We start from the raw sequence: 21,480 nt of genomic DNA on the forward strand, positions 1-21,480 counted from the left end.
ATCCTTTTCAAGACAAGGTTTTATTTTGGCAGTCACAAAAGACGTTTTGGCCTACAATTGGCCTTCATCAGTCTGCTGTAATTTATACAAAACAATATACATATATATCAACATTTGTATGATATATCGATGAATCTCCATTTTATCTTAGGCATATATCCCCACAGGCACAAAGCCTCAGAGATTCAATCTCCATTACCAGCATCAATTTCTCCCTGATTTACCAGGTGTATGTTTATATATGTATATTTCTATTCGTCACTCTTTCTCTCTAATGAGTTACCACTAGAGTTGAGCGACTTTTGGTTTTTTTAGGGTCGCGTTTCGTTTCGTGAAACCCGACTTTTCCAAAAGTCGGGTCGAGCAAGATCGTCCGATTATAGGGAAAAGTCGGGGTCGTCCCGAAACACGAAACCCAATGTAAGTCAATGGGGAATAAAAGTCGGCAGTGAGAGGAGGACAGGAAACACACCTACAGTGCCCATTTGAATGCCAAAAGCATCAATTCTTCTTACTTAAGCTTGTCAACCTTAATTAACTTCATAATACAAGTTACGCACTGAAAAATGGGGGTTATTTGGCTAAAGTTGTGGGGGGGGGCTGGCTCCAGGTTTTCATGTGCCCTGGGCGAAAGAGCGCCCCTTTAACACATACCACAACTCATCATGCTCCGATACGGCAGAGAAATAGCGGTATAGTACAATGAAAAATACTTCACTTTTTACATCTCATGACAAGGCCCATCTATTTCTCCATACAGAATCATTGGTCCCATATAATGTTTGAAACAGTATATGATGAGCTCCACATAATGCTACAGTATATGTTGGTCCCCATGGATGAAGTTCCACTGTCTTATGGGCCCAAATAATGCTCCAAACATAATGGGCCCCATTTCTAATGCTCTAGTGTATAATGGGCCCTGTAAATGCTGCTCCAGTGTCTGATGTCCACCTTTGGAATGTTCCAGTGTATGGTGGGCCCCATCTATCATTCTCCAGAGTAACGTGCTCCCCAAAAATTGCTGTCCCAACATTGAAAACAATCAAATAAGTCTCCTCGCTAGGGAATCCCTGTACTAGTCTGGACTTCTCGTCGTCCCCATCTTCCATCTCACTGCACAGTATTTCAACCTTGCAAGTGCTGTGATCCTGAGCAAGCAGGGGGGGCCCACTCGTTGGTGACGGCACTGGCACAGGGCCCCTGATAGTACGGTGGTGTGTCTGATGGCGGGTTGGCCGAACCTGCACTTTCATCTGCAGCTTCCTCTTTGTCACCGTGTAAGATGGAACTGTATATGGGAAGGGTAACCTGAGTTTCATCAGGGTCAGATTCAGGCCGTGTAGCGTGCGAGGGGAATGTAGTGGTCTGGGTCAATGTACCAGCAGATTCATCGAGCAGTGGCTGGGCATCAGTGCACTTGTGTCGCCCCCAGGAGTACGGTCGCCACAGTGGCATTACCTTCCTCCTAGGGAGTGTGATGTCATGCTTGGGAGCAACGAAGGATCTCTCTAGCAGGTTAACTGATTGGGCGGCGTTATTCCCACGAGTCATGACCCTCCAAACAGCGTTCATGAAGGCAAATTGTTTGTTTTACGTGGGCAGTATGGTTGCAAAGCTGAACCTTAAAGGAATGTCCAGAAGGGCACCACCAGGAGTGGAGCCTACGGTTAAATTCGACTCCACCTGGGAAACCTCAACCATGCCAGCTACAGAACAGATGCACACATTGCAAGCTTAATTCCGTTAACGAACGAGACTCCGTCATGCCCCGCGGTCCGAGTCCGGCTTACTAGAGGGACACGTGAGGCTCTGGAACATGAGATTGGCCAATAACTGGTGTGTCATGCCCTTACATGTCCGTGGCTGCATGTGCGCTACACTGAAAAGGCCAGCGTTTGTCGCTTACAGGTGCAGATAACCCGCTGAACAACGTTAGTGATGGGGATCACTGATTACAATTATTACCCGCGAACAATGATTTCCCAGTAAGTGCAGGTCAACTGCAGTTCCGGAATTAGGCCTAACCGTCATTCCTGAAAAAATGAAAAACTTACGTGTGCAAACCACAGGTGCTGTAGCTTGCTTAACAGCTCGCCAGCCATTCTCACGCCCAGTATGGATTACACGTGATTGCACAAAGGTTAGAAAGGGTACCGTATCCCCAGATAACATGTATGGATAGCGTACACATTCAAAATATATGTCTCAGGAGGCAGGCTCAGACGGTGTTAGGCCCAGTATGGATTGCACGTGATTGCACAAAGGTTAGAAAGGGTACCGTATCCCCGGATAACATGTATGGATAGCGTACACATTCAAAATATATGTCTCAGGAGGCAGGCTCAGATGGTGTTAGGCCCAGTATGGATTGCAAGTGATTGCACAAAGGTTAGAAAGGGTACCGTATCCCCGGATAACATGTATGGATAGCGTACACATTCAAAATATATGTCTCAGGAGGCAGGCTCAGACGGTGTTAGGCCCAGTATGGATTGCACGTGATTGCACAAAGGTTAGAAAGGGTACCGTATCCCCGGATAACATGTATGGATAGCGTACACATTCAAAATATATGTCTCAGGAGGCAGGCTCAGACGGTGTTAGGCCCAGTATGGATTGCACGTGATTGCACAAAGGTTAGAAAGGGTACCGTATCCCCGGATAACATGTATGGATAGCGTACACATTCAAAATATATGTCTCAGGAGGCAGGCTCAGACGGTGTTAGGCCCAGTATGGATTGCACGTGATTGCACAAAGGTTAGAAAGGGTACCGTATCCCCGGATAGCATGTATGGATAGCGTACACATTCAAAATATATGTCTCAGGAGGCAGGCTCAGACGGTGTTAGGCACAGTATGGATTGCACGTGATTACACAAAGGTTAGAAAGGGTACCGTATCCCCGGATAACATGTATGGATAGCGTACACATTCAAAATATATGTCTCAGGAGGCAGGCTCAGACGGTGTTAGGCCCAGTATGGATTGCACGTGATTGCACAAAGGTTAGAAAGGGTACCGTATCCCCGGATAACATGTATGGATAGCGTACACATTCAAAATATATGTCTCAGGAGGCAGGCTCAGACGGTGTTAGGCCCAGTATGGATTGCACGTGATTGCACAAAGGTTAGAAAGGGTACCGTATCCCCGGATAACATGTATGGATAGCGTACACATTCAAAATATATGTCTCAGGAGGCAGGCTCAGACGGTGTCAGGCACAGTATGGATTTGACGGCCCAGATTACACAGCGGAGGAGCAGGGAGAGGTAAAGATTGCAAATGCTGGGGCCCTGCCCAAGCAAGGGGGGCCCACTCGTGGGCGTCGGTACTGGCACTGGGCCCCTCATAGTACAGCGGTGTGTCTGACGGCGGGTGTGCACCACCACCGTCAGAGACACTTGATTGCACTATGAGGGACCCTGTGCCAGTGCCCGCGCCCAAGAGTCGGCCTACCCACCTGTCCAGGGCAACGGCACTCGCACGGTGTCGTGCGCTAGGTGGTGACCCCGGCCATGGGGGGGGAGGCAGCACAGTTAGGGAGTTTTAGAAAGTGGCATATGTTGATGTTGGACATTCAGCTGATGCAAAAGGCGAAATAGGTCAAGTCCCAGGAAGAGGTGGACCAAAGCAAGCCATTTTTCTGTCACCCTATGTGTCATCAGGGGAAGGTGGGACAAAATCCTTGGAAACCCATGCATGGTTCATTTTAATGAAGGTTAGATCATCCACATTTTGGGTTGACAGACGGGTCCTTTTTTCTGTCAGGATTGATCCAGCTGCACTCAAGACTCTTTCCGATAGCACACTTGCAGCTGGGCAAGCGAGCTCCTGTAAGGCATATTGGGCCAATTCAGGCCAGGTGTCCAGTTTAGCGGCCCAATAGTCAAAGGGGAATGACCTGTGTGGGAGAACATCGATATGGGAGGAAAAGTAGTTTGTAACCATGGTTGACAACTGCTGTCTCCTGTCACTTTCCATCGATGCAGTATTACCAGTTGTGTGAGCGGTATTTGAAAAATCAGTCCACAACATTGTCATGAAACCCCTGTCTCCAACGCCACTTCTGCTGTGTGCACCACGAACACCTCTGCCAAGCTGCCCCCGGCCCGTACGGCTCGTGTGAGAACCATCACCGCTGCTGTGTGCGGGGAATGCCTCAAGCAACCGATTTACCAGAGTTGCTTGTTTATTAGCCAATATTAGGTCAAGGTTCTCCTGTGGCATGATGTTTTGTAATTTGCCTTTATAGCGTGGATCCAGGATGCTGGCCAACCAGTAGTCGTCATCGTTCATCATTTTGGCAATGCGGGGGTCCCTTTTTAGGATCCGCAAGGCATAATCTGACATGTGGGCCAATGTTCCCGGTGTCAATGATGCATTGCGAGTGCTGGTTGGAGGAGCACTTTCTGGCAAATCCACATCCCTCCAGTCACGCACAAACCCTGTACCAGACCTTGCCACGCCAACATTTTCACTTGCCCCACGAGATGCATCCTCCTCCCCTAAGTAATCATCCCCATCATCATCCTCCTCCTCCTCTTCTTCCTCCACCTCGTCCAGGAGAGGTCCCTGAGCAGACAATGGCTGAATGTCATCAAGGATTCCCTCCTCCTCTTCCTCCTCATCAACATTGGCTGCAGACGCCTGCTCCTTAAGGTGCGTCAAAGTTTGCATGAGCAGACGCATAAGTGGGATGCTCATGCTTAGGATGGCGTCGTCTGCGCTTACCAGCCGTGTGCATTCCTCAAAACACTGAAGGACTTTACAGAGGTCTTTCAGCTTCGATCACTGCACACCTGTCAACTCCATGTCTGCTCTCAAAGTGCCTGGCCGTGTATCCTCCCACAAATGCATTATGGCCTGCCTCTGCTCGCACAGCCGCTCCACCATGTGCAGGGTGGAGTTCCACCTTGTTGCAATGTCGATAATGAGGCGGTGGTTGGGAAGGTGGAGCAATCGCTGCAGCTTCTGCATACGAACGGAGTGTACAGGTGACCGGCGGATGTGCGCGCACAGTCTTCGCACCTTCTGGAGCAGGGCTGTTAACTCCGGATAATTTTTGAGGAAGCACTGCACCACCAGGTTCAAGGTGTGAGCCAAGCAAGGTATGTGGCTGAGTTTTGAAAGGGCTATGGCTGCCACAAAATTACGGCCGTTATCACTAACTACCTTGCCTGCCTCAAGATGTACACTGCCCAGCCATGACTCAGTTTGTCGCTTCAAGTACTCGGCCAGCACCTCGGCGGTATGTCTGTCGCCCAAACACATCATCTGCAACACAGCCTGCTGACGCTTTCCACTAGCTGCTCGTTAGGGGGACACATCGTGTGCAACAGTGGCAGCTGCAGATGGAGTGCTCGTACGACTGCGCTCTGTGGACGAGCTTTCGCTTCTGGAGGAGGAGGAGGAGGGTGGAACGCCTACAGCCAACTGTTTCCTATACCGTGGGCTAGGCAGCACTGTCCCACCACCGCTGTCCCCTGTGGACCCTGCATCCACCACATTAACCCAGTGCGCAGTGATGGACACGTAACGGCCCTGGCCATGCCGACTGGACCATGCATCAGTAGTGAGGTGCACCTTTCCGCTCACTGACTGCTTGAGTGCATGGACAATGCGGTCTTTCACATGATGGTGGAGGGCTGGGATGGCTTTGCGAGAGAAGAAGTGGCGACTGGGTAGGTCATAGCGTGGTACTGCATAGGCCATGAGTTCGCGGAAAGCTGTGCTTTCAACCAACCAAAAGGGCATCATCTCAAACGAGATTAGTTTGGCAATGTGGGCGTTCAAACCCAGTGTACGCGGATGAGAGACTGAGTACTTTCTTGACCTACTCATAGTGTCTGGGAGGGTGAGCTGGACTTGAGAGCTGCATATGGTGGAAGTAGCGGTGGACAGGGCGGACTGAGAGAGGGTTGATCATGGTGATGGAGTTGGTGTTCTTTCTGATGGCCTAGAATCAGTCTTTCGTTGATATAACAGTGGGATTCCCTGACTGCTGTGGCCTTGCAACGACACCACAACATTTGCTGCTGTGCTAACCGGTGGGCTTACAGTGGGGGAAACAATGTAGCGTTGCTGACTACCTTCGTTGTGATCAGTTGCACATGTGGCACTTGAGGTTTGGTGTTGTGTCCACGCTTGCAAGTGCATGCTGGTTAAATGTCTAAGCATGCAACTGGTATTCAAATTTTTCAGATTTTTCCCTCGGCTAAAGGTCTTTGCGCACTTCTTACAGATAACCTTGGCCTGATCATGAGGATTTTGTTCAAAAAAGTGCCACACTGCACTCTTCCTACTTTGGCAGACATTTTGCGGCCTAGCACGCTGTGATCTTTTGACCCTCTGGACAAGCTGTCCAGCAACTCTTTTGATGTTTGGAACCTGTCTTTGGAGTGCTCCGGGCCTGCCAGATAACAGCTGTTGCGATGTCGATGTCTGCTGTGGATGCTCCTCATCTGAGCTATTGGAAGCAGCACCCTCTTCCCCCAATGGATGCCAATCTGGGTCAACAACTGGGTCATCCATCACCTCCTCTTCTATGTCATGTGCACCTTCCTCTGTGTCACCGTGTATGGTGGTATAGTGTGCGGGAAGGGGCACCTGAGTCTCATCAGGGTCAGAATCTGGCTCTGTACACTGCGAGGACAATGTAGTGCTCTGAGTGAATGTACCAGCAGAATCATCCATCAGCGGCTGTGCATCAGTGCACTCCATGTCAGATTCATCTTGGCCTGGGTAATTCACCATTTCACTTGATAATCCAGGCATGGCATGTGAAAACAGCTCCATGGAGTAATCAGTAGTATGGCCTGCGTCATCCTTCAATCTTGGTTGGGGTGAAGGACACAAGGAAAGGTGTGGTTCATGAACATGAGCCTCCAATGATGACTCAGTGCTTTTACTTTTTACAACTGAAGAAGAGGAGGCGATAGAGCTGGAGGCTGAGTCAGCAATGTAAGACAAAACTTTTTCCTGATGCTCTGGCTTTAAAAGCGGTTTGCCAACTCCTAGAAAACTAAGCGTTCGAGGCCTTATGTAGCCAGACGATGACGCAGGCTCAACACCTCCTGCATTCGGTCCTATTTTGCTCTTGCCACTACCATCAGATCCACCACCAACACCATCATTACCAGCTGCCAACCCCCGCCCAATTCCACGGCCTCTTCCACCAGCCTTCCTCATTTTTGGTAGAAATGTAGACAAAATCCAACAAACTATATAGTATGTAAAACAAGGTACAAGGTGTCTATAGGACAGGGGAGATTTTGAATTTCTGCACACACTTTTGGACACTGGACACTTTTGGATTGTGTGAGGCCCAATGAATATCTGAGCGCTATGTGACAGGCTCGATGGCACAGCTGTGACCTAAGTGACTAGAGGATAAGTGGGATTTTGAATCTCTGCACACACTTTTGGACACTGGACACTTTTGGATTGTGTGAGGCCCAATGAATATCTGAGCACTATGTGACAGGCTCGATGGCACAGCTGTGACCTAAGTGACTAGAGGATAAGTGAGATTTTGAATCTCTGCACACACTTTTGGACACTGGACACTTTTGGATTGTGTGAGGCCCAATGAATATCTGAGCGCTATGTGACAGGCTCGATGGCACAGCTGTGACCTAAGTGACTAGAGGATAAGTGAGATTTTGAATCTCTGCACACACTTTTGGACACTGGACACTTTTGGATTGTGTGAGGCCCACTGATATCTGAGCGCTATGTGACAGGCTCGATGGCACAGCTGTGACCTAAGTGACTAGAGGATAAGTGAGATTTTGAATCTCTGCACACACTTTTGGACACTGGACACTTTTGGATTGTGTGAGGCCCACTGATATCTGAGCGCTATGTGACAGGCTCGATGGCACAGCTGTGACCTAAGTGACTAGAGGATAAGTGAGATTTTGAATCTCTGCACACACTTTTGGACACTGGACACTTTTGGATTGTGTGAGGCCCAATGAATATCTGAGCGCTATGTGACAGGCTCGATGGCACAGCTGTGACCTAAGTGACTAGAGGATAAGGGAGATTTTGAATCTCTGCACACACTTTTGGACACTGGACACTTTTGGACTGTGTGAGGCCCAATGAATATCTGAGCACTATGAGACAGGCTCGATGGCACAGCTGTGACCTAAGTGACTAGAGGATAAGTGAGATTTTGAATCTCTGCACACACTTTTGGACACTGGACACTTTTGGATTGTGTGAGGCCCAATGAATATCTGAGAGCTATGTGACAGGCTCGATGGCACAGCTGTGACCTAAGTGACTAGAGGATAAGTGAGATTTTGAATCTCTGCACACACTTTTGGACACTGGACACTTTTGGATTGTGTGAGGCCCACTGATATCTGAGCGCTATGTGACAGGCTCGATGGCACAGCTGTGACCTAAGTGACTAGAGGATAAGTGAGATTTTGAATCTCTGCACACACTTTTGGACACTGGACCCTTTTGGATTGTGTGAGGCCCAATGAATATCTGAGCGCTATGTGACAGGCTCGATGGCACAGCTGTGACCTAAGTGACTAGAGGATAAGGGGGATTTTGAATCTCTGCACACACTTTTGGACACTGGACACTTTTGGATTGTGTGAGGCCCAATGAATATCTGAGCACTATGAGACAGGCTCGATGGCACAGCTGTGACCTAAGTGACTAGAGGATAAGTGAGATTTTGAATCTCTGCACACACTTTTGGACACTGGACACTTTTGGATTGTGTGAGGCCCAATGAATATCTGAGCGCTATGTGACAGGCTCGATGGCACAGCTGTGACCTAAGTGACTAGAGGATAAGGGGGATTTTGAATCTCTGCACACACTTTTGGACACTGGACACTTTTGGATTGTGTGAGGCCCAATGAATATCTGAGCGCTATGTGACAGGCTCGATGGCACAGCTGTGACCTAAGTGACTAGAGGATAAGTGAGATTTTGAATCTCTGCACACACTTTTGGACACTGGACACTTTTGGATTGTGTGAGGCCCACTGATATCTGAGCGCTATGTGACAGGCTCGATGGCACAGCTGTGACCTAAGTGACTAGAGGATAAGTGAGATTTTGAATCTCTGCACACACTTTTGGACACTGGACACTTTTGGATTGTGTGAGGCCCACTGATATCTGAGCGCTATGTGACAGGCTCGATGGCACAGCTGTGACCTAAGTGACTAGAGGATAAGTGAGATTTTGAATCTCTGCACACACTTTTGGACACTGGACACTTTTGGATTGTGTGATGCCCAATGAATATCTGAGCGCTATGTGACAGGCTCGATGGCACAGCTGTGACCTAAGTGACTAGAGGATAAGGGAGATTTTGAATCTCTGCACACACTTTTGGACACTGGACACTTTTGGATTGTGTGAGGCCCAATGAATATCTGAGCACTATGAGACAGGCTCGATGGCACAGCTGTGACCTAAGTGACTAGAGGATAAGTGAGATTTTGAATCTGTGCACACACTTTTGGACACTGGACACTTTTGGATTGTGTGAGGCCCAATGAATATCTAAGAGCTATGTGACAGGCTCGATGGCACAGCTGTGACCTAAGTGACTAGAGGATAAGTGAGATTTTGAATCTCTGCACACACTTTTGGACACTGGACACTTTTGGATTGTGTGAGGCCCACTGATATCTGAGCGCTATGTGACAGGCTCGATGGCACAGCTGTGACCTAAGTGACTAGAGGATAAGTGAGATTTTGAATCTCTGCACACACTTTTGGACACTGGACCCTTTTGGATTGTGTGAGGCCCACTGATATCTGAGCGCTATGTGACAGGCTCGATGGCACAGCTGTGACCTAAGTGACTAGAGGATAAGGGGGATTTTGAATCTCTGCACACACTTTTGGACACTGGACACTTTTGGATTGTGTGAGGCCCAATGAATATCTGAGCACTATGAGACAGGCTCGATGGCACAGCTGTGACCTAAGTGACTAGAGGATAAGTGAGATTTTGAATCTCTGCACACACTTTTGGACACTGGACACTTTTGGATTGTGTGAGGCCCAATGAATATCTGAGCGCTATGTGACAGGCTCGATGGCACAGCTGTGACCTAAGTGACTAGAGGATAAGGGAGATTTTGAATCTCTGCACACACTTTTGGACACTGGACACTTTTGGATTGTGTGAGGCCCAATGAATATCTGAGCGCTATGTGACAGGCTCGATGGCACAGCTGTGGCCAAAGTGACTAGAGGATAAGGGAGATTGGATTGCTTTTAAAAAAGCAGTTTGCGGAGCAGTGGGTAAACAGCAATGCCAGCCTGTCAGGAAGCCTTAAAAGGCAGCCCAACAACCAACACTACTGATACACCACAATATAGCCTCCCCTTGCACTGCACACACAGTGACTGGTGTGTTGTGCAGGCCAAATCGCTATCAGCAGCAGAAGCAGTTTTTTTTTCTTCTCAGCAGGACAAAAAAAAAAAATTGGGCTTGCTTTTAAAAAAGCAGTTTGAGGCCCAATGAATATCTGAGCGCTATGTGACAGGCTCGATGGCGCAGCTGTGACCAAAGTGACTAGAGGATAAGGGAGATTGGATTGCTTTTAAAAAAGCAGTTTGCGGAGCAGTGGGTAAACAGCAATGCCAGCCTGTCAGGAAGCCTTAGAAGGCAGCCCAACAACCAACACCACTGATACACCACTATATAGCCTCCCCTTGCACTGCACACACAGTGACTGGTGTGTTGTGCAGGCCAAATTGCTAGCAGCAGAAGCAGTTTTTCTGTCTTCTTCCCTGCCTAACGCTCTCCCTACAGAATCAGCAGCAACCTCTCCCTATGCTAAGATCGGCAGAAGTAAGATGGCGGTCGGCGTGCACGCCCTTTTATACCCCCTGTGACGCCCACCAAAGCAAGCCAATCACTTGCATGCCCTTCTGAAAGATGGTGGTGACCCGTGCCTATGTCATCACGTTGCCCACAGTGTCCGTGGATCCTGATTGGCTGAAAAAGAGCGCAAAACAAACTTTTGAAACGCGACTTTGGCGCATAAGTCGCCGACCTCGTGGCCGACATCATCCTAGGGTCGGGTTTCGTTTCATGAAACCCGACTTTGCCAAAAGTCGGCGACTTTTGAATTTTTTCGACCCGTTTCGCTCAACTCTAGTTACCACTAATTATTTACTCACCCATTTTATATTTTATCTAATAGAGCACAATACGTCTTATAGACGGTTGGATATTGCATTAGCTTCCAAACCCCTGCCTCATAATAGGTATGATTTCTTCAGCACTGCACTTTATTATCTTGTTCATCCGATTGGACAATCTTGAGCCACCTCTTTTTCCACTATAGAAACTTACACAGTCTTCCATTTTAACCTCATTATTTACAGCAGTTGAGTAGGCCGCCACTTCTTATTAATTTCTCTATTTTTCTCCCACCTGGTTCTCTTTACAGATCATCACAGGTTAACGTGTTTCATTTTGTATTCTTATATTATAGTGTATGTCTGGACATATAAATTGTAAATGCATATTTCATTTTGCTGTACCGTTTGAGGATACATTTTGATCTTGCCTCTTGTATATTGTTTTGTATAAATTACAGCAGACTGACGAAGGCCAATTGTAGGCCGAAACGTCTTTTGTGACTGCCAAAATAAAACCTTGTCTTGAAAAGGATCATTGAGTTGAGTGCCAAGTTACTTTATTATTCTCTGCACCAAAAGCCTTGGTGAATAGTTAAGATGCCCAATGTTGCGTACTAAAGGAAAAAGGTGCTAGGCAGAACATTTCTGAGGACCAGCCGAGGCATCCATCATGAAAATTGATGCTATAATACTCTGGCCTACTAATCACAATAGTATAGATTCCCACCAGAAGAGAAAAGAGATTTTGTAATAGTGATCCTTATCTAAGAGAGCACAAATTCCAAATGGACGCAGTGGGTGGAAATCCCCCAGACAATACCAAACAGTGATAATATACAAGCGAATAGAGGCAACTCTCAAAGTTCAAAAAGTATAAATGGCTTATTGACCCATTGTGATGGCGACATTTTGTTCCAAGTGTGGAACTTTGTCCCACCCTTGCCTTGGGAAATTTCTCAAGCACTTAGCTTGAGAAAGTTCCACACTTGAAACAAAATGACACCATCACAATGGGTCAATAAACCATTTATACTTTTTAACCTTGGAGAGCTGCCTCTGTTTACTTGGAAATTATTAAGGTTTGGATTTCCCTGGGGAGCTTCGCCCCCACTATTTCAATTTTTAGCTGTTGCTGGTGCTGCACCATTTTTTGTTTTGATAGATGATAGTTAGACAGATAGACTGATAGATAGATAGAGTTAAACCCTACGCAGGCACCAATGAGCCAGGAATACCGTATAGCTGACAAATCAGCACTATACCAGGGTGGCACATTTTGTATGTAACCCCTTCTCATGTACAGCACCATGGAATCAATGGTGCTATATAAATAAATAATAATAAAATTGCAAAATGCTAGGAATTCTTCAGTCTTATTACATGGCCTTATTCACACCTCAGGATAAATGGATACAAAAACATTTTATCACACCGCTATAAGGCTAATGCTAAAAACAATGCTAAAAGTGATGTATTAACTACCAAGTTCTTGCTCTTTTAGAAGCTGCTCTGATGTGCTGCTTTGGCAAGAATCCATGGGCAAACAATATTTACACTCTCCTATTGTTAGCTTCTCTGCTCCCCTCCTCCATGCTCCATGTTTGTAACTAATACTTGAGTTTGGATTCTTGCTAGAGCAGCAGTTCAAAGTGGCTTTTCAAAGATCATGTTTTTGATGTATTTTCTACATTAGGAAAAGCCAAATCCTAAATTATACTTCACCAATAAAAACCTATCAGTCCTGGTTGATAACCTTTTTGACGCTGGCATGGAGACAACCTCAATCACCCTGAGATGGGGCCTTCTACTAATGATGAAGTATCCAGAAATCCAAAGTAAGAGGCCCACCTTATGTGTGGGAATGTGTCATTTTTGCTTATTTTTACTTTATTTTGCTTTTACTAATTAAAATCAGACAGTGATATGCAATCTTTTCTCATCTGTATTTATATTATTTTTTGTGGATGATTATTGTGGCAGCCATATTCCTTCAACTGTGCTCAGCAGATCAGACATTTATTGTACGCCAGCTACATAGCCTTGCCTACTTTGGACACATCATTTGAAGAGAGCAATCACTGAAGAAGGACATCATAGTTTATAAAATATGAGGAACAAGACAAAGAGGAGGTCCGGCATTTCGATAGCTCGATACTATCAACATGACGGTGGACCTATCTAGGCTTGCACAAGATCGAACTTTCTACAGATCATTCATCCATCAAGTTGCAATGGCCCTAGATCAAGCTGAAGGCCTTTAAATATACTGTATAATATAAACATCAGACATAAGAAACTTCAGTCAGAAAATAGTTTTTAGACTTCTCTGAGAGAATGTAGTGGGCATAATCCATCACAAAAGGAGAGCGAGGAGATTTCCTTATCTCATTTTGCTAATGGTGTATTTGTAGTATTAATTTGAATTTGGCAGTTCGCTTGAATTTGGACAGGAAATTTAATTCACATTGAAGTTTTCTAATGCAAATCAAATATTGATTACTCCTGAGACCCCAGATGATAACAATCATACCATAAAAAATAATAATGTTAATACTCCCCCTTTACTCATGTGACCCTCCACCATAGCTGTTGTGTGTCTATATCTGACCTTTTTTTTTCCTTTGGAGCATGACACAAGCGATCTGTCCTCTTCCTGCTCCAATTAAGCCTTTCACATCCCAACACACATCGTGTAGTCCTGATGTGTTGCCTTACGAAAAGTCAGAACTTTAGGAGACGCATGTTGTGATATTACAACCTCATGGTGTGTGTGTCATGACATCAGGGGCCTTGTCAGCACCGAAAGCCTTGGTGAATAGTTAAGATGCCCAACGTTGTATGTACACTAAAGGAAAAAAAGAGGCTAGGCAGAGCATTTCTGAGGACCAGACAAGGCCTCCATCATGAACATTGATGCTATACTGCTTTGGCCTACTATCCACAATAGTATAGATTCCCACCAGAAGAAATAGGAGATTTTGTAGTAGTGATCCTTATCTAATAGAGCACAAATTCCAAATACAACTTCTAGGAGTCAAAAATAACTTTTGAGTTAGGTAAAATTACAATCTGAAAAATTCTCTACAGAAGAATATGGAAAAAAATTTGGACTACAGGGGGGAAATTAAGGTAAGGTAACCTACAATTTCATAACAACCACAATGATATCAAATGCCAAAGTGGAAATCGACTTCTATATATTTTTAGGAAAGTTCCTTTAATTATCTCTTCTTCCTGGATTCAAAAATTTCACAAACAACTATCATGTTTCATTTGGCATAAAAAAACACGAAGAACAAGTAAAAATATTCTTTTCAAAAGTAAGGATAAAGGGGGTATAGCCCTCCCCAATTTACAGAATTATTATGAAGTAAATATTACCCTACAGAGTGGAAAGTGGCTTATACCTAACATGAAGCACAGATTACTTTGGAAGAAGATCAAAATAATCAAAACCCATTAACACTAGAACTACTGATGGAGTCATTTTGACTCCTTTCGTTTTTTATTTCTCTTCTGTGACTACATTTTTCAGAATTCCGGCTTGAAACTCGGTGACTTTTCCTCAAATATGATGTGAAAAAAGATTTTGTGAGAATAAATAATTTTGGTGAAAAATTTGCGCGTTTTTTTCAAAGTTTACCAAGAACTACTGAAGGGAGTCATTTTGACTCCCTACTATATTTTGAGGTCCTTTTGTCACTAAATGTTGCTATAAAGTTTTGTGCATAATTTTTTCACTCTGTCTTATTTACCCTGATGTTCATATAGATGTAGTTCAATTTACATGTCAACTTTTCACATTTTCCTTGTGTTTTACCTGCTTGTATTACTGTGTAATACTGAACAAAATAGCTTGTTTACTCTAGGCTCTTATCTTATCAGATTTGATGAGAAATCTACTCGATCGGAGAGACTGCAAAAGGACAAGTTTGCTCTATTTTCTACTGTGTGGGACAGGTTTATTGAAAATTGTATTGCGTGTTACAAACCTGGCCCATACATAACGGTGGATGAGCAACTTTTCCCAAGCAAAACTAGGTGTCCATTCACGCAGTACATGCCTTCCAAACCAGATAAATATGGCCACAAATATTGGCTAGCTGTTGATAAGGAGAGCAAATATCTGGCAAATGGCTTCCCTTATCTAGGCAAAAGATGACACACGCCGTGCTGAGGACCGTTTAGCTGACCATATGGTAATGAAGTTATTGGACCCGTTTTTGAAAAAAGGTCGCAATGTTACAACCGATAATTATTTTACTTCAGTAAAATTAGCTAAACAGCTAAAAAGCAAAGGAACAACCATCGTGGGAACACTGAACAAGATAAGGCGAGAAGTGCCTAAAGAAATAAAATCCATGAAAGAGGAATTGTACAACACTAAAGTGTTTAGAAATGAAGACAATTTTACACTTACAGTATATCAAGGAAAGCCCAACAAAAATGTTGTCATTTTGAGTTCCGTCCATCCAGATGTTGTTGTTGCGTCTGATTCCGCTAAAAAAACTCCAGAAACGGTAAAGTTTTACAATGAAACAAAATATGGAGTAGATGTAGTGGATCAGATGGCACGAAAATATACCACACGAACATGCACAAGGAGATGGCCTGTTCATGCATTTGAAAATGCCTTAGACTTTGCGGGTATAAATGCATGGATAATATTCAAGGAGATTACCCACCAAAAAATGTCACGCAAGGCATTTTTGCAAACGCTTGTGAGAGAGTTGAGTGGTCCTTATGTCACAGATAGGGAAAAGGGTTCCACGTCCCAAGTTTCTACATGCTCAGAAGTGATGGTTCAAACAAAATTTTGCCAGATCAAAGAAAAGTGCAAGAAAAATAGATCTGTCGGCAATTGTAAGACTTGTGGTAAGTCTTTGTGTGGGCAATGTACTGCCATAAATCAAAGGCAATGCCTAAAATTCGAAACACCAAATGTTTAGAAGGTGAATTCTGCACCATATTTTCATTTTTATGCTCCTCCACCTACATTTTCTCTGCTTTTTGTTCTTCAGTTGTTGTTTATATGTGTGCACTTGAATAAAAAAAAATGTTTGAAAAACGTCTATTATAATTATTGTTATTTTCTGTAGAAAAATAAGAAAAGCAGAAAAAAAACAATCAAAAGCATTACTGTTGGATCTCACAATAATAATACATTACAAAAAATATAATTATTAATAAATAACCACAAATGAAACTCTAAAAATAAACGAAAACAAGCAAGGAATCAAAATGACTCCTTTCAGTAGTTCTAGGCGGGGTCACGAGTCCAGTAGTCCTAGTGTTAATATCCCAAATTTTACTACAGTTATTGGTTCCCTCCCTCCCTCTACCTTCCCATCTATTATTAAATGCCACAATTACACAATGGAGAAAATTATATAACTTAACATCTCAGAATCTATCCTCTTTTCCATCAGAAAAAGTGCCGGTGCACATTTTCTTTCCCATTTTTCCATACAGTAAATGGTCTAAACTAGGCATCAATGACTGTCCGTGTCTACTTACAGGTCCCAATAAAGATATTATAGCAAATTTTCAAACTTTAAAATTCAGTCTACCAGATGAGGAACTCGACAACCTTCTAAATCTTAGAAAATGTATTATAAACAAAATCTCTCTCCCCTTAGTTTTACCTAAGGCTATTAATACTCTTAAGAAATCCCCTTTTGGCTTCAGTGTGAAATATGAAAAATGTTTATACTCTTTTTAATTCAGACACAGAATTTGTCAAGCAAAATCACATAATCTATTGGGAACAAGATGAAAATAAAAAAATTTCTAATAAAACTTGGCAACAAAACTTTACATTGATGTATAAGAACAATATCAACTCCGATATTCAGGAAAATTGTTTTAAAATTCTTGCAAGATGGTATCTTACCCCTGTTAGGCTCAACTCCGCTTTCCTGTCTTATCCAGACACATGTTGGAGAGGATTTGGATGTAAAGGCAATATAATGAACATTTAGTGGTCATGCCTAAAAATGAAACCCTTTTGGAAGGAGGTTTATGATCTCATTTTTATAAAAGTTAAATACAAACTAATTATGTCTCCTCAACTCTCTCTTTTGTCCCTAGGGTCTGATTCTCTTCCTGTAAATATTAAATTAATCTCCTTTCATATTTTCTCAGTTGCCAAAATGCCTATAGGTGCCAGGTGGAAATCCGAGACCATTCCTAGTCTCAATATGCTAATAAACAGATTAGCATCCCATAACACCTTCATATTAGTTTTTGCCTTGAACAACAACTCTCTTATAAAGTATAAATCTAGTGGAATTTTGTATTTTTTTCACATGAGGAGTCCTTTACAACTGATTGATATGGCTCTATAGCCAGTGGACATTGTCAAGTAGAAATCTTTTAAGATGGTTGCTCTTTACCGAGTCACCACTCTCAGTGGACTATTGCTTTGTTCTGTTCCCCCTTCTTTTCATTGTTTTATCTCCAATTTCCCCTTTTTCCTACCGTATCCAAATTCACCTCCTTCCCTCTCCCCCTTTTTTCTTCTCTTTTTTCCCTTTCCCCCGTTATTCTGCCTAAATTATATTATTATTCTTCATATAGTTTCTATGGTATTATTCAATATACTCCAATAATATTATATATGTTGAATTTCAACTCATGTTATGTTGTCGCATATAACCTTTTCTCCTATCCTGATATTGTAAAATTTCCCCAAATAAAAATTTTTGAAGCAAAACTAACTTCTGGTTTAGGTAACATTACAATCTCAAAATTTCTCTACAGACAAATATGGAAAGAATTACTACTATAGGTGGGAAATTAAGGTTACGTAACTTGTAATTTCATAACAACCACGATGATATCAAATGCCAAAGAGAAGATCTGGCTGAAATGTTATCAATTTTACGGATCAAAGTTCTCACCAAATCTTTTTTTACATATGGTTTTATGTATTTGTGTTGGAAATAGAAAAGGTCCAAAGTGAGATCGATAAAGTTATTGGATCGAATGCGCCCCAGGTCATTCATCGCAGAGAGATGCCGTATACTGATGCCGTCATCCATGAGATTCAGCGATTTGGAAACATTGTTCCATCCAATTTGTCCCACGCTCCTATTCAGGATGTAAACTTCAGAGGATTTCTCCTTCCCAAAGTAAGTAAAAAAAGAAATATTCAACCTTATTTTTTGGCAACACCAAGTTTAAGTGGTTTCCACTATGTATTTTTACTTTGGCATAGATAATCACTTAGCAGCCTTTGGCCAGTTTCCCCAGTCTCCTTGCTTCCTCTTCCAGTCGGGGATGTCATGTTATGTTTCAACCAGTATGGAAGCAATATTTTGCGAAGCAGTCAGACAGAAAAGGAAGAAGATTGACTGAGGTCCAAGAGATGATGTTTTGTTTGTTAATTTTGAAGCCGCCATGTGCCTATTTTTTATATAGCGATAAGTCCAATACTTATAACCCCTTATGGACAGGTATTTTCCATCCATTTCCCAAATGTTCTCCAATATTCTGATTTCGGTGCCTATAGACTTATTATCCTCATCTAAGTTCTCTGCTTATTGAATTAAAGAGGCTTTGGAAGCCATCAACATGCATTTTTTACAGGAATTAAGTCAAATCCCTTAAGTGATTTGTAAGATTTTATAATTTTCCATGCTAAATAAAATTATTATATTTTTGTTTTATTACATTTTATCTACTCTGTAATGGTAATAAAAAATATTTTTGGTTTTGTTGCTCTTTGTTCTATTACTTTTCCATAATAAAAATGTCTTTTTCGAAAAATATATATATATTTTTTTTCTGCTACCACATTCTAAGACCCATAACTTTATCATTTTTCTTTTGACATTGATGTGTGTGGGGAAATAAGTTCTATTGGCATTTACTGTTTTCAACACAAACCGACCCTCATTTTTTTTGCTTTGCTATTATTAGACCAAGTGCTGTGTAGTTAGATTATACTTTGCAGTCCATTTTGGTTTGATCAGTTTCCTATATGCAATTTTTCCTTGTTTACAATTTGTGAACATTAATATATTTTATACAATGAAAAAAAAACATTTATTTTTTATTTTATTTTTTTTCTAAACTTTATTCAATTGCATTACCAGCCTTAAAGGAAATCTGTCAGCAGGTTTTTGCTATGTAATCTGATGACAGTATGAAATAGGGGTAAATACACAGATTTCAATGATGTGCCACTTCAGTTTGCTGTTGTTTACTTACTGTGAAGGTTTTATCACCAGGACATTATTATTGCTGTGATTAGCTGAGCTGGTAGTGTGAGCACTGGCCTGATTCCGCCCCCTCCTGTGATAAGCTCACATTAAATATACAATGTAAATATTGAGTATGGTGGGTGTGGGGTTAGCTGTGGTGGGGGTGGGGCTAGCTTTCTCAGCTCTGCTTCACACTTAACTTTGATTGTGTCAGAACCTCTGCACCCAGTAAACTAAGTGATACATATTTGGATTTAAGGTCTCTTTGCCTACATTATGCTGCTCTCACATGAGGTAGAAAATACTTGCTGACAGATTCCCTTTAAATAAATAAAGACTAAGGAGGGAGGTTCCCAATTAAATATAACTTATGCAAATGTTGAAACTTTCAGGGAATACAGGTGATCCCACTGCTGACCTCCGTACTTTATGATAAGAATCACTTTGTAAGAGCCGACGAGTTCTACCCAGAACACTTTTTGGATTCCAGTGGAAATTTTGTAAGGAATGAAGCGTTCATACCTTTCTCAGTCGGTGAGTTATTCTTTTAGCCCTTTGGAGGAGAGAGGAGAGCAAATAAGAACATTTCTCCATCATCACATTCATTAAATTAATAGAAATGTTTTTTAAATCTTCTCCCTATGAGGCTGTGTCCTGAGGGTACATTTATGATTAATGTGGGTTATGCTTTGGGATGATGTGAGAATCTGTATGTGGACAGTTTCTTCCTTTTGGGGAATCTCTGTGAGGCGAGGATGGTTGTGCCTCCATATTTAAATATTGGGTTGACACTTCTCTGATTGTATTCGGTGACTTACAATTTTGTTATAACAGCCTATTTTGAAATGATATAGTATATTTTGCTTTAGTCCATGGAACAATAAACTTTTTATGCTTTTCCACATATTTCATTGCTGTAGGTAAGAGAAGTTGCGCTGGAGAAAACTTGGCTAAAATGGAGCTATTCATGTTCTTCACGAGACTGCTGCAAGTCTTCACGTTTAAGGCTCCTCCTGGGGCTGCACTAGACCTGACTCCTGCGGTTTCATTCCTATGTGGTCCAATGCCCTATAAGATGTGTGCTATACCTCGGGTGTGAACACTTTGTCACCTACATTGAAAAACCTTGAAAGTGTTCTACTGTGAAAACAAGTTATCATCTATCCATAGATTAAGTGATAAATTATGAATTGGTGGCTTCAGCCACTGAGAACCCCATCCTTTAGCAGAACGGGGCACTGAAGCTAAAGTAATTGTCGTAATTAAGAAATAATCAACATCATTGATATATTTTTAACCCCTTTACACCCAAGGGTGGTTTGCACGTTCATGACCGGGCCAATTTTTACAATTCTGACCACTGTCCCTTCATGAGGTAATAACTCTGGAACGCTTGAACGAATCTTAGTGATTCTGAGAATCTCTTCTCCTGACATATTGTACTTCACTTTAGTGTTAATTTTTTTTCGATATAAGTTGCATTTATTTGTGTAAAAAACGGAAATTCGGCTAAAATTTGGAAAATGTAGCAATTTTCAAACTTTCAATTTTTATGCCCTTAAAACAGAGAATTATGTCACACAAAATAGTTAATAAATAACATTTCCCACATGTCTACTTTATATCAACACAATTTTGGAAACAATTTTTTTGTTAGGAAGTTATAAGGGTTAAAATTTGACCAGCGATATCTCATTTTTAAAACAAAATGTACAAAGCCATTTTTCTAGGGACCACCTCACATTTGAAGTCACTTTTATGGGTCTATATGGCAGAAAATAGCCAAAAATGACACCATTCTAAAAACTGCACCCCTCAACCTGACCAAAACCACATTCAAGAAGTTTATTAACCCTTCAGGTGTTTCACAGGAGCAGAAGCAATGTGGGAGGAAAAAATGAACATTTAACTTTTTAGTCACAAAAATTATATTTTAGCAACAATTTTTTGGGTGCACAACAGGGCTCAGAAGGGAAGGAGCGCTGTTTGACTTTTTCAACCTAAAATTGGCTGGAATTGAGATCGGATGCCATGTCGCGTTTGACGAGCCCGTGATGTGTCTAAACAGTGGAAACGCCCCATAAGTGACCCCATTTTGGAAACTAGATCCCCTAAGGAACTTATC

The 21,480-nt window shown here is 42.6% G+C and overlaps 1 protein-coding gene across 2 annotated transcripts in view; it reads left to right on the forward strand.

The window, feature by feature from the left end:
- The window catches only part of LOC141098590 (cytochrome P450 2K1-like), a 170,097-nt gene extending 149,131 nt beyond the window's left edge, over positions 1-20,966 (forward strand). For both annotated transcript variants that reach the window (XM_073586501.1, XM_073586502.1), the window contains exons 7-10: positions 12,842-12,983; positions 18,097-18,281; positions 19,748-19,889; positions 20,276-20,966. In XM_073586501.1, coding sequence (XP_073442602.1) covers positions 12,842-12,983; positions 18,097-18,281; positions 19,748-19,889; positions 20,276-20,454 — 648 coding nt within the window. In that variant the 3' untranslated portion in view covers positions 20,455-20,966. The remainder of the gene's footprint in view (positions 1-12,841; positions 12,984-18,096; positions 18,282-19,747; positions 19,890-20,275) is intronic.
- Positions 20,967-21,480: the final 514 nt, after the last annotated feature.

Source organism: Dendrobates tinctorius, unplaced genomic scaffold, assembly GCF_039654945.1.
Source record: "Dendrobates tinctorius isolate UK_male_01 unplaced genomic scaffold, ASM3965494v1 ptg000093l, whole genome shotgun sequence".
Classification (NCBI taxonomy): Eukaryota; Metazoa; Chordata; class Amphibia; order Anura; family Dendrobatidae; genus Dendrobates; species Dendrobates tinctorius.